This window comes from Centrocercus urophasianus, unplaced genomic scaffold (assembly GCF_019232065.1).
Source record: "Centrocercus urophasianus isolate 14NV4802_14NV808 unplaced genomic scaffold, USGS_Curo_1.0 seq_31, whole genome shotgun sequence".
NCBI classification, from domain to species: domain Eukaryota; kingdom Metazoa; phylum Chordata; class Aves; order Galliformes; family Phasianidae; genus Centrocercus; species Centrocercus urophasianus.
The window spans coordinates 9,810,528-9,823,229 of record NW_024884878.1 but is presented as its reverse complement, the minus strand read 5'-3'; the positions used below and the strand labels follow the sequence as shown (position 1 = coordinate 9,823,229).

The following is a 12,702-nucleotide window of genomic DNA, read 5'->3' as shown; positions in this document are numbered from 1 at the left end:
AAATAATTCCTGACCGCTTCCTACTCTCTTATTTTTCTCAGGTTAGATGGAAAAGAACTGGTATCTTCCTTTTATGATTTCTTTCTCAGTCAGGATAGCAGGGAAATCTACACAAACAGCAACGTGAAACTGCTGTAATGAAGTTCTCTGAACACTTCTGAAATACACTAAGGCAGGAGACTTGTGGGGCAGGCACGGAATGGCACGCATGAAACTTCAGTCTCAAATGGAATCTAACATCAGATTACATGGCCTTTCCCCTCTCATCCCACGGTGAGTTACCATTATGGTATCAGGCTCTTTTCTCCTCCTTCATAAAGCCCATCATCTCCTCTGAGCTGCTGTGTGTGTGAGAAGGAACGCAGAGGCTCCAGCACGGATGCATCCAGGCTAACAGACACCAGCGATCTCACATCACTTGATTCAGCATTAGGCTTGGGATGAGAAGACCCTCTGAGGGCATACTGACAACTGACCAATCCATCCACAAAGCATTACTGTACAACAGCACCAGGGCACTTCTCCTTCCCCTCCACTCTGTCCCTGACCTGCTAACGGCTGATCTACGCAGCATTCTTCTGATTCAAAGTACTAGATGTACATTTTAATTAAAGGAATGCAAACAACATTATTACTACAATACCTCGAATGTGAATAATAAAACCCGTACGTTAACAAGTGCCCTCTACACTGAAGTGAAAATCTTTCCCTTTCATCACTTAAAATAATGAAGGAGAAACTAGAAAGCACAGCTGTAGCCTTGGATGCTTCCCATCATGCTGGTCTGCATTCAAGTTTCATATAGAAGTGATTTACAAATTAAAAAAAAGAGCTGAAGTCCGACAAACTAAAAGAGTACACCACTGTTTCAAAGATAAACTTGTTTAGTATCACAGACACCAGACCAAAACAGGCTGTTTAAAAGGCTCTTGATTAACTTTTGTTAATAATAACAAACGTTCCTTCACTAAAGCTTTTGGGAGACTTGTCAAGTACCAAACAACACACAAATCAAGATTCGTAAGGACTTTCCTAGTATAAACGAGCTCATCTGGATTATTTATTTCTGGTATTAAACTGGAAGAATTAAAGATTGCATCGCTTCCAAGTACGTACTGTACTTCCCCTGGTGAGGAGGCAAATTCATTAAAAAGAACAATAATTCACTGAGAAAAATCAGGCCCAGCAAGAAACAAGCCAAATAAGACTCCCCCTGACCCTGCACAGTCTCACAGCTCATTTCAGTGTATGCACACTGCATAGGCTTAGCATTGTCCTGCAGGAGCATCACTGCTGCTATACCTTCTGAATACAGCAGCACATGGTTCCTACAGCACATAACTGCCAACAAGCACACTAAATGCAACCCCAGAACGGAGTTCGAAGCAGAAAGCTCAAGAGCAACCTGTCAGACTGAGAAAAGAGCAGCTGCAAACATCCGACTTTCAAGACCTGTATTTTACCTACTTTGTGTATTGTATTCAGAAACAGAATCAAAATATCAATCAAAAAATACTTCAGTGGTTCAAAAGAATTCCCTTGATCCTAAAGAGCTGTTAAACAAACATACACTCTAGATGGCAGCAGAACATTACCCTGCTAAATACATGACTTTCAGCACAGAAGCACTTGAAGAGAGGCAAATAACAATATTCTTACACATGACAAGCTAAGTAAAAAGCAGGTATATCGGCAAGTGTTTATGCAAACAATAATCTGCTAGGAAAATTTCTGGAGTTTAGATTTTTACTTTCTGTATGCTCACTACTGAAGGAGCAGCTTTCCCATTGCCCTGTGGCAGCAAACAGAAGTTTCAGCAGTTTGCACACCATGCATTTACAACCCCTACCCTGCCCATCACATCAGCAAAAAGCTATAGCACTGCCACAGAATCAGCAAAAATCAGCCATTGTGGGCTCCGGAGGACGAAAGCACCAGGTTAACCACACACATCAAGTAGCTGAACGCAGCTTCAGAAGCTTTTACCTGATTCTGTTTGCAGGTTTTCTGATATTCGAAAGCAGTGCAGCTTGCTGAAGTTGCGAGAAAATAACTGCACGCAGCTCGGAGGAAGAATCATGTTCCTTAATCGTCCAAAGGTACACTCTGGTGAGACAGCTACGTAGCAAGCAGCATGAGCCTGTGAACAGGAGCATCAGTTAGACATCATCTGAAACACCAAGAAAGCGAATGTGTATGTAACAAAATATGTTCTGCATTGGCAAAAACCTGGCGAGGATGTTTACAGACCTTTTGTAAGTCACTTTCTTGACATCAGCCATTGTTTCACACTAGGTTTTAATTCTGTTCCATCGAGTTGTTAAACGAGGAACGGTGGAAAGTTTCAACAAGTGAAGAAACTACAAGTATGACAAATCTGCTCTGTTGCAACCTAGTAAATTTTAGACAGATATCTGGAAAAACTAGAATTCTGATTTCAGGCCGTGATCTTCTGTCCTACACGGATGCTTCCTGAGGTACATGAGAAAGGCAGACAGCTTAAACTGAAGAACTTTTAAATAGCAGTAACCTGATTTTAGTGTAAGCATATAGGCAACTTGCTGGCAAGTACTAGCTTGCAAAATTCTGGGGTAAGATATGTGTGAAGTTCTATTGCAAGACACATCTGGCCTGCTTCTGTCTTTTTCATTGTCCTAGATGCTCCACTACTGTTGACCACGCATGCCCTGTAACTGTGGCCATGCTGCGCATCACGTTGATGAGGCTGTTTGCAGAGAGCTCCTGCCACCTCAGAAATCATGAATCAGATTCCAAATACGAAAAAAGCTACTTTTAAAATAAATAGATAAATGATTCAAACAATATCTGAAATATTGCACAGCGTCAGGCTTCCATTTCAAATGATTGCCACATTGTGTGCCTCACCCTGCATTCTATGACAAACTGACTTAGTTCACCAGATGCACATCTCAGTTCCCACCTGCATGTGGTGCTAATTTACACCGCAATCATCTTTCAACAAAAGGTAGTATTCAGTTGAGGGACTAATTCTGATCTGCACAGCAGCTTGGCATTCATGAAGGCTACTGAAGGACACAGTCACACTGCAGAGGAATCAAGCGTCAGTGGTGTGGAAGGAAAAAAAAGACAGAAGCTGGCGTTTGCTACTGAAAATGAAATTCCAGGTTAGGGCTATTCGGTACTGGCAGAGGAATATGCATATTGGAATGTAACTCTGTGACCTTTTGGAACACGTGTGAACTAAAAGAGCTTCAGATTTTTGCATCAAAATTAACTGCGTGCTTACAAGCTGAAATCTTTAAGCATAAGTTAGCCTCCATTTAATTTTAATTCCATTGTTCATACATTAACTGTGATTTTGCAAACTGCTCATGTTAGTGCCTAAGGGGAAACAAAAAAACAAAACATTTTCTTCCTATTTCATAAATAGGCTGGAAAGAACCTTAAGGATTATCTAGCCTAAGTTCCCCTGCTACGGGCAGGCATGGCACCAACTGATATAGACAGGCACGCACGTAGGTATTTCACATATGCATACATTTTCCATATATAAAAATATACCTGGTTCCCACAAATATACCCAACAACGTACCAGGATGCCACACCATTCACATCTCATGCCAGACAGCACCTCAGAAGAGCCACAGGTTTTTTTGCAAACTTCACAACGAGCTCCTGAAGGAAGGTTTCCCTCCCTCCAGTGGTGATGGTAAGTGTCCTGGTAGGAAACATCACAGCTTAGCAGGATTACACCTGACAACAGCTACAGACACACCTTCAACCTAATTTTAAATGAGTAACTCAAAAACCTCTAAGAAAGCAGATCTGGAGTGTTATTTTTTCACTAAAAGTAAGATCCTCAACAATCTTGTATTTCACAGAAAGAACTTATCAAACTACCCAAACATTTATTACACACTGCTTTGTCTCTGCAGTCCACCAGAACTAAACATTCGTAAAGATTGAAAAGTCAGTCGTGGAAGAGCAGTGCTGCACGTGTGTTGGGCAGTGGGAAGTCAGGAAGTCTCATCTCTGACAGACTGCAGGAAGACAGAAATGTCATAATATTCACCAGGGAACAGCTTACTCTACAGGAAAAACATAATTTCATACCAACTTCTGCAATGTAAGTATTTAGAAAGATGCCGCATATTGGTTTTGGCTTTTAATTAGGACACTGTATACACTGCGCAGACTTTTCAGCAAGAGTTCTGCAAACCTCGAGTTCAACTCACTATCTGCAACACATTCCATAGCCACCAGCTGCAAAACAGCTTTGTTAACTGTCAGCCTGTGCAAATTAAAAAAAAAACAAACACCCAGAAAACAAAAAACAAAACGTTCAGGACTCTTGTCTCCTACGCCTCTAGCCCTTGTTTTTGCAGTGGAAATGCGTGAGCACTTTCTGCAGCAGACAAACTGACACTTACGTGGTCCTGGTGCCCATCCTGGTGACACTGCCGGCAGTCACTGCAAGCAAACAGGATGCAATCTGTGTGGACATGCAGCTCACAGACTGAAATGATGAAAACAACACAATCAGAGTCTCTCGGCTCCTGCAGCTCCTCTCTTCCTTCCTCCCTCTCTCCTATACCATCTCCAGTACCTTTCTGCAACATATTTTCATCCTTTCATGCTCTCTTCTGTTCAGCAAAGACAGGCAATAAAAGATTACCAGCACTACCCTGAGTGTGGCTCCGTTTCCTTTGTGTTACATTAATGCACCAAATGTGAGGAAAGGCTGAGCTAACTTTGCTTACAATTACTACTTGCCTTTTCATACAGCAAGCTGAATTTGTTGCAACTGTTTGGCTTATTACGGCTTTGTATCACCTTCTCATGGGAAGAGCTGCCTGCTGTAATTTTCTCTCTCCTGAAGTCTATCCTGATTTAATCAAATCCAAAAAACTCCATGTTAGAAGCAGGAACAGAAAGTTCTGCATCTGAACATCAAGTATTGAGCCTAATGTAAATGATCTTCCTGAAAGCAAGCTCCAAGCCCTTTCCAAACCCAAAGGATCCCCAGCAGGTGAGGGGCAGAGTGCAGCGCCCTCAAAGCTTCATTTGCTCAGGAAATAAATCCTCTTCATTACCGGATGAGCACTGAATTTTAAACTCATCCAGAAGAAACAGGTACATTCATCCTGGAAATCTGTCTAAGCTATGACAGCACACTGCAAATCACAGTTTTGTTGTCAGGAAAAGGAAAATGACACTTTTTCTCGCAGCTTTCTGTTAAGTAGGCTTCACACTGCCTTCCAAAATACCTGAGATACTTTGGCCAGAAGATTTAGTCAAGCCTGAGTGTGTTGGGTAGGTTTCTTTATTTCTTAAAATCTAGCTTGATATATCAGATGTGAAAAAAAAGAGTGCATAGGAAGAAAAAAGTTAAAATAGCTAAAAAAACCCCAAACACAAAAAAATAGCTAAAAGACTTCAATATCTAGCTTCTATTGCAAAGAATATCTATTCTATCTATCACAAAGGCTAGGCCAGTTCTCTAAGGAAGACACACGGATGTATGAAAAAGAAATATTTCTAGCTGCTTTTTAAAGCAGCTTGTCTACACGAGCGCTCTGGGAAGGCATTCAACTTCTTGGTTAAATATACAAAAGTAAGAGGAAAGAGTCAAGATTCTCCAAGTGTAACTTTTTTCACTGTAAATTGATCCATTGGTGATTGATCCAAGCATGTTGCAACAGTCTGAAGAGTGCAACCTGAAGACTGAAAGGCAGAACTGCAAATGTTATCTATGCTACCAGAAAGCACCCTGAAAACAGTATTCCATCTCCTGATGTGTAATACCTCATTTTGAAAGAGCTCTGGAAAAGGTGGTTGCACCAACACTGCGTTACTCCAGCCCTGAAGAAAGCCATCATCTGCCACCACACTGCAGCACAGCCATCTCAATGTTCACGGGCAGTTCTCCTCCTGGGGACTCTCCTGAGCTCAGCAATCTTACCTGAGCTGTGACACAGTTCCTCCTCAGCTCATGCTCCCCCCTAAACCGTGCTTATAGACAGAACAGGCATATTTTACTGCTCAATAAATTCAGCCACTAGGAAAACTAGGTGCTTTGAGTCACAGCTTCGCTAATGGCAAAGGCTTCTGTCGACCAGATTATGGCTTCAAGGAATTAATGAAAACCTTTTCTGTATCATTAACTCTGCTAACACAGCCACACACTGCCCTCTGCAATCGCAGGTAAGAATACAGAAGGTTTTAAAAGTATTTTCTCCCCTGGTGCTACTGACACCAACCTCCACTCACAATTAGAAAGAAAATGTGTGCGTGTGAAGGGCAGGAGTCAGGGGAGCAAGCCCTTAAGGCAGCAATAACACTGATGGCAAAGATAAGGCTGTTCACGTGTAAAGAGCCATTCCAATCTGCATGCCTACCAGTACCATCTTTAGCAGCACCTCCATAACCTACACAGCTCTCTAAGTCATAGTGGAAGGTTTTCCATTCAGCTTTATCATGGAAGTGCTGTGAATGTATTTCAGAAATATCAACTTGATAGGACAACCTTTAAAAAACTACCCAGGCTCCTCAAAAAGATAAACAAAACACACTCACTAAGTAGAAGTTCACAACTTACTGTTCCTGAATGATGCTTGAAAAGAAACTATTACAAAGCAACCAATATTAACAAATGTTTGTGTTGGCCTCCTATTTCCTCTTTTATTTCCATTCCTTTTTGGAAAGGAAAGGAAAGGAAATGGGACATCCAGCATCCTGAGTCCAGGTTGAAGAGTTTTTAGTGAACGCTACAGCAAGAACTGCTATTAAAGCAGTTAATAAACGCCAGCAGAGATTGGTTCATGTACTTCATAGGCAAAAAAAAAAAAGAAAAAAAAAATTTGGTATCCAGTCTTATCAAGAGTTAAGATGCATAGATGCTAGTTTCTGAAAACAGATGCCCTATCACACAAACACAGTGTTTGTCTGATAACTTTCCTTTAAAAAGAACACAAAACCAAAAAAAGGCATTGCAAGGCACAGAGAGCCTAAAGCACCCTTTGCCAGTTGTTTTGAAAGTGCATCCAGCCATGTCAGCCTTTTGCTTAGAAAAAGTAACTTCATGTTAGCAGCACTTTCTGCTTTAGTTTCACCAAGTTTTCCAAGAATAATTCTTCACACCTCAACATCAAAGGACAACATCATAGCCAACAGCAGACTTGTAGCATCAAGCATAGTCACCACAAATCAGCAAGAAAGGAAGCAAGTCTAACATCCACATTTGAAAGCTGATTTCTAAAACAAATTCTAGAATCACTTTTGGAGAGGAAAGAAAGGATTATTTCTTTCCCATAGATGTTACTAATCTCAATAGAGCTACATTTTTGAAAAGGCAAAGAAATAAAAGTTGTAGAGCAATTGGTATTCAGAACACGGAACAGCAAAGTCACACCATGCAAAACAAAAACAATCTGTTGAATCCACGGAACATAATTCAGAAACCTCAACGAATGAGAAAAAAATGCCTACACATTTATATTGCCTAACTGTGGTTTAGGTGATTTCACACGTTTCTTGGAAGCCTCTGAAAAAAACACTCACTTGCAACAGGTACAAAAGTAATACAGTATAATTAGGATTGTAAGAAGGCAGGGGTTGATGAAGGCAAAATGTATAAAGCCTGAAGTAAGACAGATCACTACGGTAAAGCTCTTTCCAAGAGTTCAGAAGACACAGCTAGAGAAAGTTTTCTTTCCAAATTCTTGGTTTATTTCATGTCATGCCAGTTTTGAAAGCTATTAACAACAGGTCACAGGAAAAGACTCTGTGCTATCTGTAGCTCCTTGACCATCCCACTACAGCAGCCAGCTCACACGCAATCTATTCTGAGTGACAGATTCAAATTCATCAGTAGAACAAATCTTAGATTTGTTATGCAGCTCACCAGACAAAAGCTGAAGCACAAAAAAAACCCCCACCAAAAACAACAAACACAGCATGATTTAAAGTCTACATTCTCTGATCAAAGGGAAAAATTTTCCCTACACGTGCACCTAAGTGACTGCATCAAGTAAGACATCATCTGCAGCACAAGACCCATCCTGAAAGCATCCCAAATCTATCTCAGGAGGCTTTTAAAAGATAAAACAAACAACAAAACAAAGCCAGAAAAAAGAACAGTTCACAGCTAGCATTCATTTAAAACACTACATTCTATTGAACCTCAGAACATCGACCTAAGGAAGATCAACAGAAGTTTGTGACAAGAGTGTAAGGGGAGAATCCCATCAAAATCAGTGAAGTACCTGTGCAAACGTATGTTTCAAATCAGTGAATTATGAAATCATGGTGCTTAGCTGATCTCTTAAATTACTTTTTTAAAGAGAATTTATGGCAGAACACAAAGAGTAGTTCTACTTTGATAAATAATCAGGTTTCTTCCCACAAAAGGCACTTCATTCCCCTTGAAAGCAGCAGACATCCAAGACAAGTGACACACAGTTATAGTCCATTCTTCTGTAGAAAGAGGAAGGTTTCAGAAACACAAAAACCTGAAGTTCCATGCAACAAAAAAGAAATTATTTCAACAGAGGAAGTCTTTACTTAGCCATAATAATTTCTCATTCTTTGCATGCCTCTCTCACATGGACTTACAGCACATCATCAACACCACAGATCTGAGGTGCCTTACATTTTATGCACACATTTCCACTGCCAACGAATGGATAACAGAATCTCAAAAACACAGTGAGGGCATTATGGTACACACGTACATATGTACACATGTGCCTGTGGATACACGTGGATGTGCATACACACAAGCAGGGCATGCAAAGCACTCATCCCTGGATGACATACACACTACTGCACGGCTACACAGATGGAGCATTTCAAATTACCTTCGCATCGAAAGGCAGGTGACTCCAGTGACTTCCTGCACACCGTGCAGAACTTTCTTTTGTAATGCCCTGGAGGCCCAAAACAGTGTGCAACTGGAATCTGTCGAAGAAGAACACATGGAACATCGTCAGCTGCAGCTTTCAGAACAGTATTCATGGCCGACAGAAGCTGCTCTGTCGTGCAAAGCAGGGCAGTATATATAAAGTATGCTTAAGTAAGCCTGAGAACCAATATTATACGTTTGTATCTGTATCTACACAAATCTGCACTTGAATATATAAATAAATGACAATAGCTTTAGGTGCCAGTCCTGATGATTCACAGTGCCATGGATGCTAAGACTTCCTCTGTGCTCAAACTTACCTGAAACCTCAGCCGACCTCTTAAGTATTGTTAATTGAATCAAAGACCATTAAACAGTAATAGCTGCACATAGGCACTCCCAGACAAAATGCCCTGAAGACACATTCAAGACAGTTTACAAAAGCTCAATACTGCCACAGTCCCTATCAAAGACTGAAAGCTACAGAACCGGGTGGAGGCGGGACAGTGAAAAGAAGAAAAAAAATGAATACTAACACTGCATCCCTGCTCATGACACTGGGATTGGAACTAGATGATCTTTAAGGTCCCTCCCAATCCAAACTGAATCAAAGAATTGATGACTGAATTGTAACTGTGAAGCAATTACAACTGCTTACATACATCTCCTTAGACAAAATATTCCAAAGACACATTCAAGACAGTTTGTAAAGGGTGAATGTGGATACAAAGCATTCTATGATTCTATGAAGGAATACAGCTGAGCTTTATGCTTGTTCCAGAGATCACTATTCCTACAAGATACATACCTTTGCCATTTGCATTACAACAGAGAAGCCTAACTGCATCTCTAAGGTGTCAGAATTCAAATAACTTAGTAACTTTTCAGGTTTTCAAACTTGCATTTTGCAACCCTCAAGCCCTTCCTAACAAACATATCTGGTCTATCTTATTGCTCCTGCATCACAAAAAGAAAAAAAAAAAAAGACTCCTGAGGGCTAACTAGTGGCTTCTTTAAGCATGAATCGTCATCAGTCATTCCCAGAAAAAGAGTAAGAAATAGTGACTTAAGGTGCACATAGCCACAGACACCTTTTCCTACACGATGCACAAGCAAACAAAGTTTTGAGAAGGATTTGAGTATTTTCCTTGTGGAGTTTTCCTGTGAAAAACTAGCAATAAATCTGCCACGTCCTGAAACAGAGTTTGGAGACCTAAAATGTCCCGTCCACTGATGGAGGCCTGGTTCCATCTTGTATTTCTGCCCCTGAAAGCATAGGCACAGTTATGCTAAACAACCCTGTACTCTGAGCACCAACAGTGAAATGAGCAAGATAAAACTGCCAGATGTAACCTGAGAGGGAAAGAATATTGCTGGAAGTTTAATCAAGAGGTAAATCAAGAGAGACCTTTGTTAGCTCAATAATGTGCTTTGGACACCCGGCATGCACTTGCAATCCTTTCAACAACCAGCGTTTGAAATCTAAATCTTCGCTTTCCCAGCCTTGAGTCTGGCTATTTTATCTTACAGTTGGCACAGAAAGGCAGACTTTTAATTCCTGCCACAGTGTTTAATAAGGAAGAAAAGTTATCTGAAGAAGAAGGACACTCCATACATCAAAGCAGTTTTGTGCAAAGCAGCGCTTATTTTGGAAAAGACTGCAAGATTGTACTTTGACAAGGGACAAACTTCTCCAGGGCCTGGGCACTCTTACCTAGAAGGCTAAAAGGAAGAAGACAAGCCTAAATTCTGCAGTCTAAGTTCTATTCCAGCCCTGGTGATGACCTTCTGAAGACTCGCGTCAGTGCCCAAAAAGAAAAGAAACACCGATTGGAACGTGGGGTGGAAAGAAGAAAAAAAGAATTGTTTCCTTCAACTTCTTGCTTTCAGAAACAAGAGAAACAAGCTTTTTTTTATTATTAGCACTGCTCCTTCTAACTTGCTCTAGAAACTGTACGTACAAAGAAGACTGTAGAGCCTGCAGGAGGAGAGGGATGATGAAAAAACCACCATGGAAAGCAGCCAGTACAACACAAGGAGCCAGCTGATCAATCACACGCTGCTTTTCCTAGCAGCTCACTACATTACTTTTATTGTTGAAGAAGTTCCAAGCATCCGATACCTAAACAATACCAAACTCTTAAGACATGGAAAGCCAGCGAGGCTCCATGTCAGCACATGGAATGTTATCTGTGATTCACTAATTTACATTCACCTGTACGAGTGCAGCAAACTACAGACACAGACGGAGGCTCACAGAAGGGAAGTGAATAATTGATGAGAATCGAAACTTCTTTTTCAATTCAGCTCCTTCAATTACTTTATGCAAACCACTAAGATCAATTTCCTGAGACAGATACAGAAAATTTTGACTAGTGAAGTCACTAAGTGACATCTAGGTGCCCTCACACTATTGATCAGAAATCCATCAAGAGAAAATATAATACCAACACTCCAGCATAATCTCCAAAATGACCTTGTACTGACGCACAGGATCTTCCTAGGCCTGATTTTGTTTGCTGCCTCCTGGTAAGAAATCCAGAGCATTTCTGCTATGCATTTCTATAGCAGTTTGTATCAGCCAGCAATGAAATTTGATTCTACAGAAATCTAAAGCTTGATTCCTATCCTTTCAGCGCAATTTGTGCAAGAGCAGAGCACAAAACCATGCAACTGCATCACACATAAAGAACAGCAACAAATGCATCTCCAGCAATAAGCAACTGCAAACTTTAGAAGAAAAGCACAGGAAAGAAATTTTTTTTTAACTGCTCCTCATCTTGAAATGCATGGGGCAACACCAAGTTGTCAGCTTAACACCTTCTTCCACTGAAATGCAATCCCCACATAGACAGCAGCCCAGCTGCCACCTACAACGTATGGCTCACGGACAGAGTCAAAGACACAAACACCTTCACGAGTGCCTCCAAAGGCTGGGCAAAGAGAATTTAACTTGAAGTCATCGGTTTTCAGCTCATTTTTACGATAGGCAAAATTAGCTTGGAAGCAAATTACTTCAAAATTTGCTCTCAAGGCTAGTTACAGAGGACTGTTCTACAGAGTCAAAGCACTGGACTGCTACAGAGTGCCAAAAACACTGTCAGTAACAAACCAGATGTGGAGGTGTTTCTGAAACAACACAACTACACATGCTGACATTTCCCTATCCAAAGCTCTCAGGGCTCATGACGATACCCACACCTTTGCTCCACGGCGGTGATCAGATCCGACTGGAACCCATGTCCTCCTCCAGTAGCCACATAAGACCACGCTCTCTCTGAGAGAAGCTAACTTTGCGACTCAGCTTTCTCCAGTGTTAGAATCTTTTCAGCTAATTACTTATTGCTCAGTATCCACAGACAGCTATTTCACTCGCTTGAAGTCTCCCTGCCTTAGCAGTGAAATATCTTTATTTCTGCAACATACTCAGCACTCTGCACTGTATTTCTGCTTCTTCCTTTTAGATACAAAGAACGTAAATTACTTTTTGTGTTCAAAATGAGGTTCTTCCTTTGTACTCAACTGCATCAGCTGCTGCTACAAAGCTCCTTCAAGTGCAAATTCCATATGGAAGTTTTGAAAGTGAGTAAGACTACCAACTGAAACAATAACTTACTGTAGATCAGGAGAGAAAAGTAATTTAAACACTGAAACATTAATTGCTGCTAATGAGGCACACATCCACATGTAACCTCAGTATATCCAGAAACCATTTCTTCACACTACAGATGTCTGTGATAGAACATTAGACCTCAGCTACTCATCTGCAAAGTAGCTCTGAAGGACTCTCAAGGATGGGAACTGCACAGCAAACTAAA

The 12,702-nt window shown here is 40.9% G+C and overlaps 1 protein-coding gene across 1 annotated transcript in view; it reads right to left on the bottom strand.

The window, feature by feature from the left end:
• DGKQ (diacylglycerol kinase theta) overlaps positions 1 to 12,702 on the bottom strand; it is a 79,223-nt gene that overhangs the window by 39,170 nt on the left and 27,351 nt on the right. Inside the window, 4 exon segments of the mRNA XM_042829398.1 lie at positions 1,987 to 2,140; positions 3,575 to 3,700; positions 4,413 to 4,498; positions 8,841 to 8,940. Of these exon segments, the coding sequence (XP_042685332.1) occupies positions 1,987 to 2,140; positions 3,575 to 3,700; positions 4,413 to 4,498; positions 8,841 to 8,940 (466 nt within the window).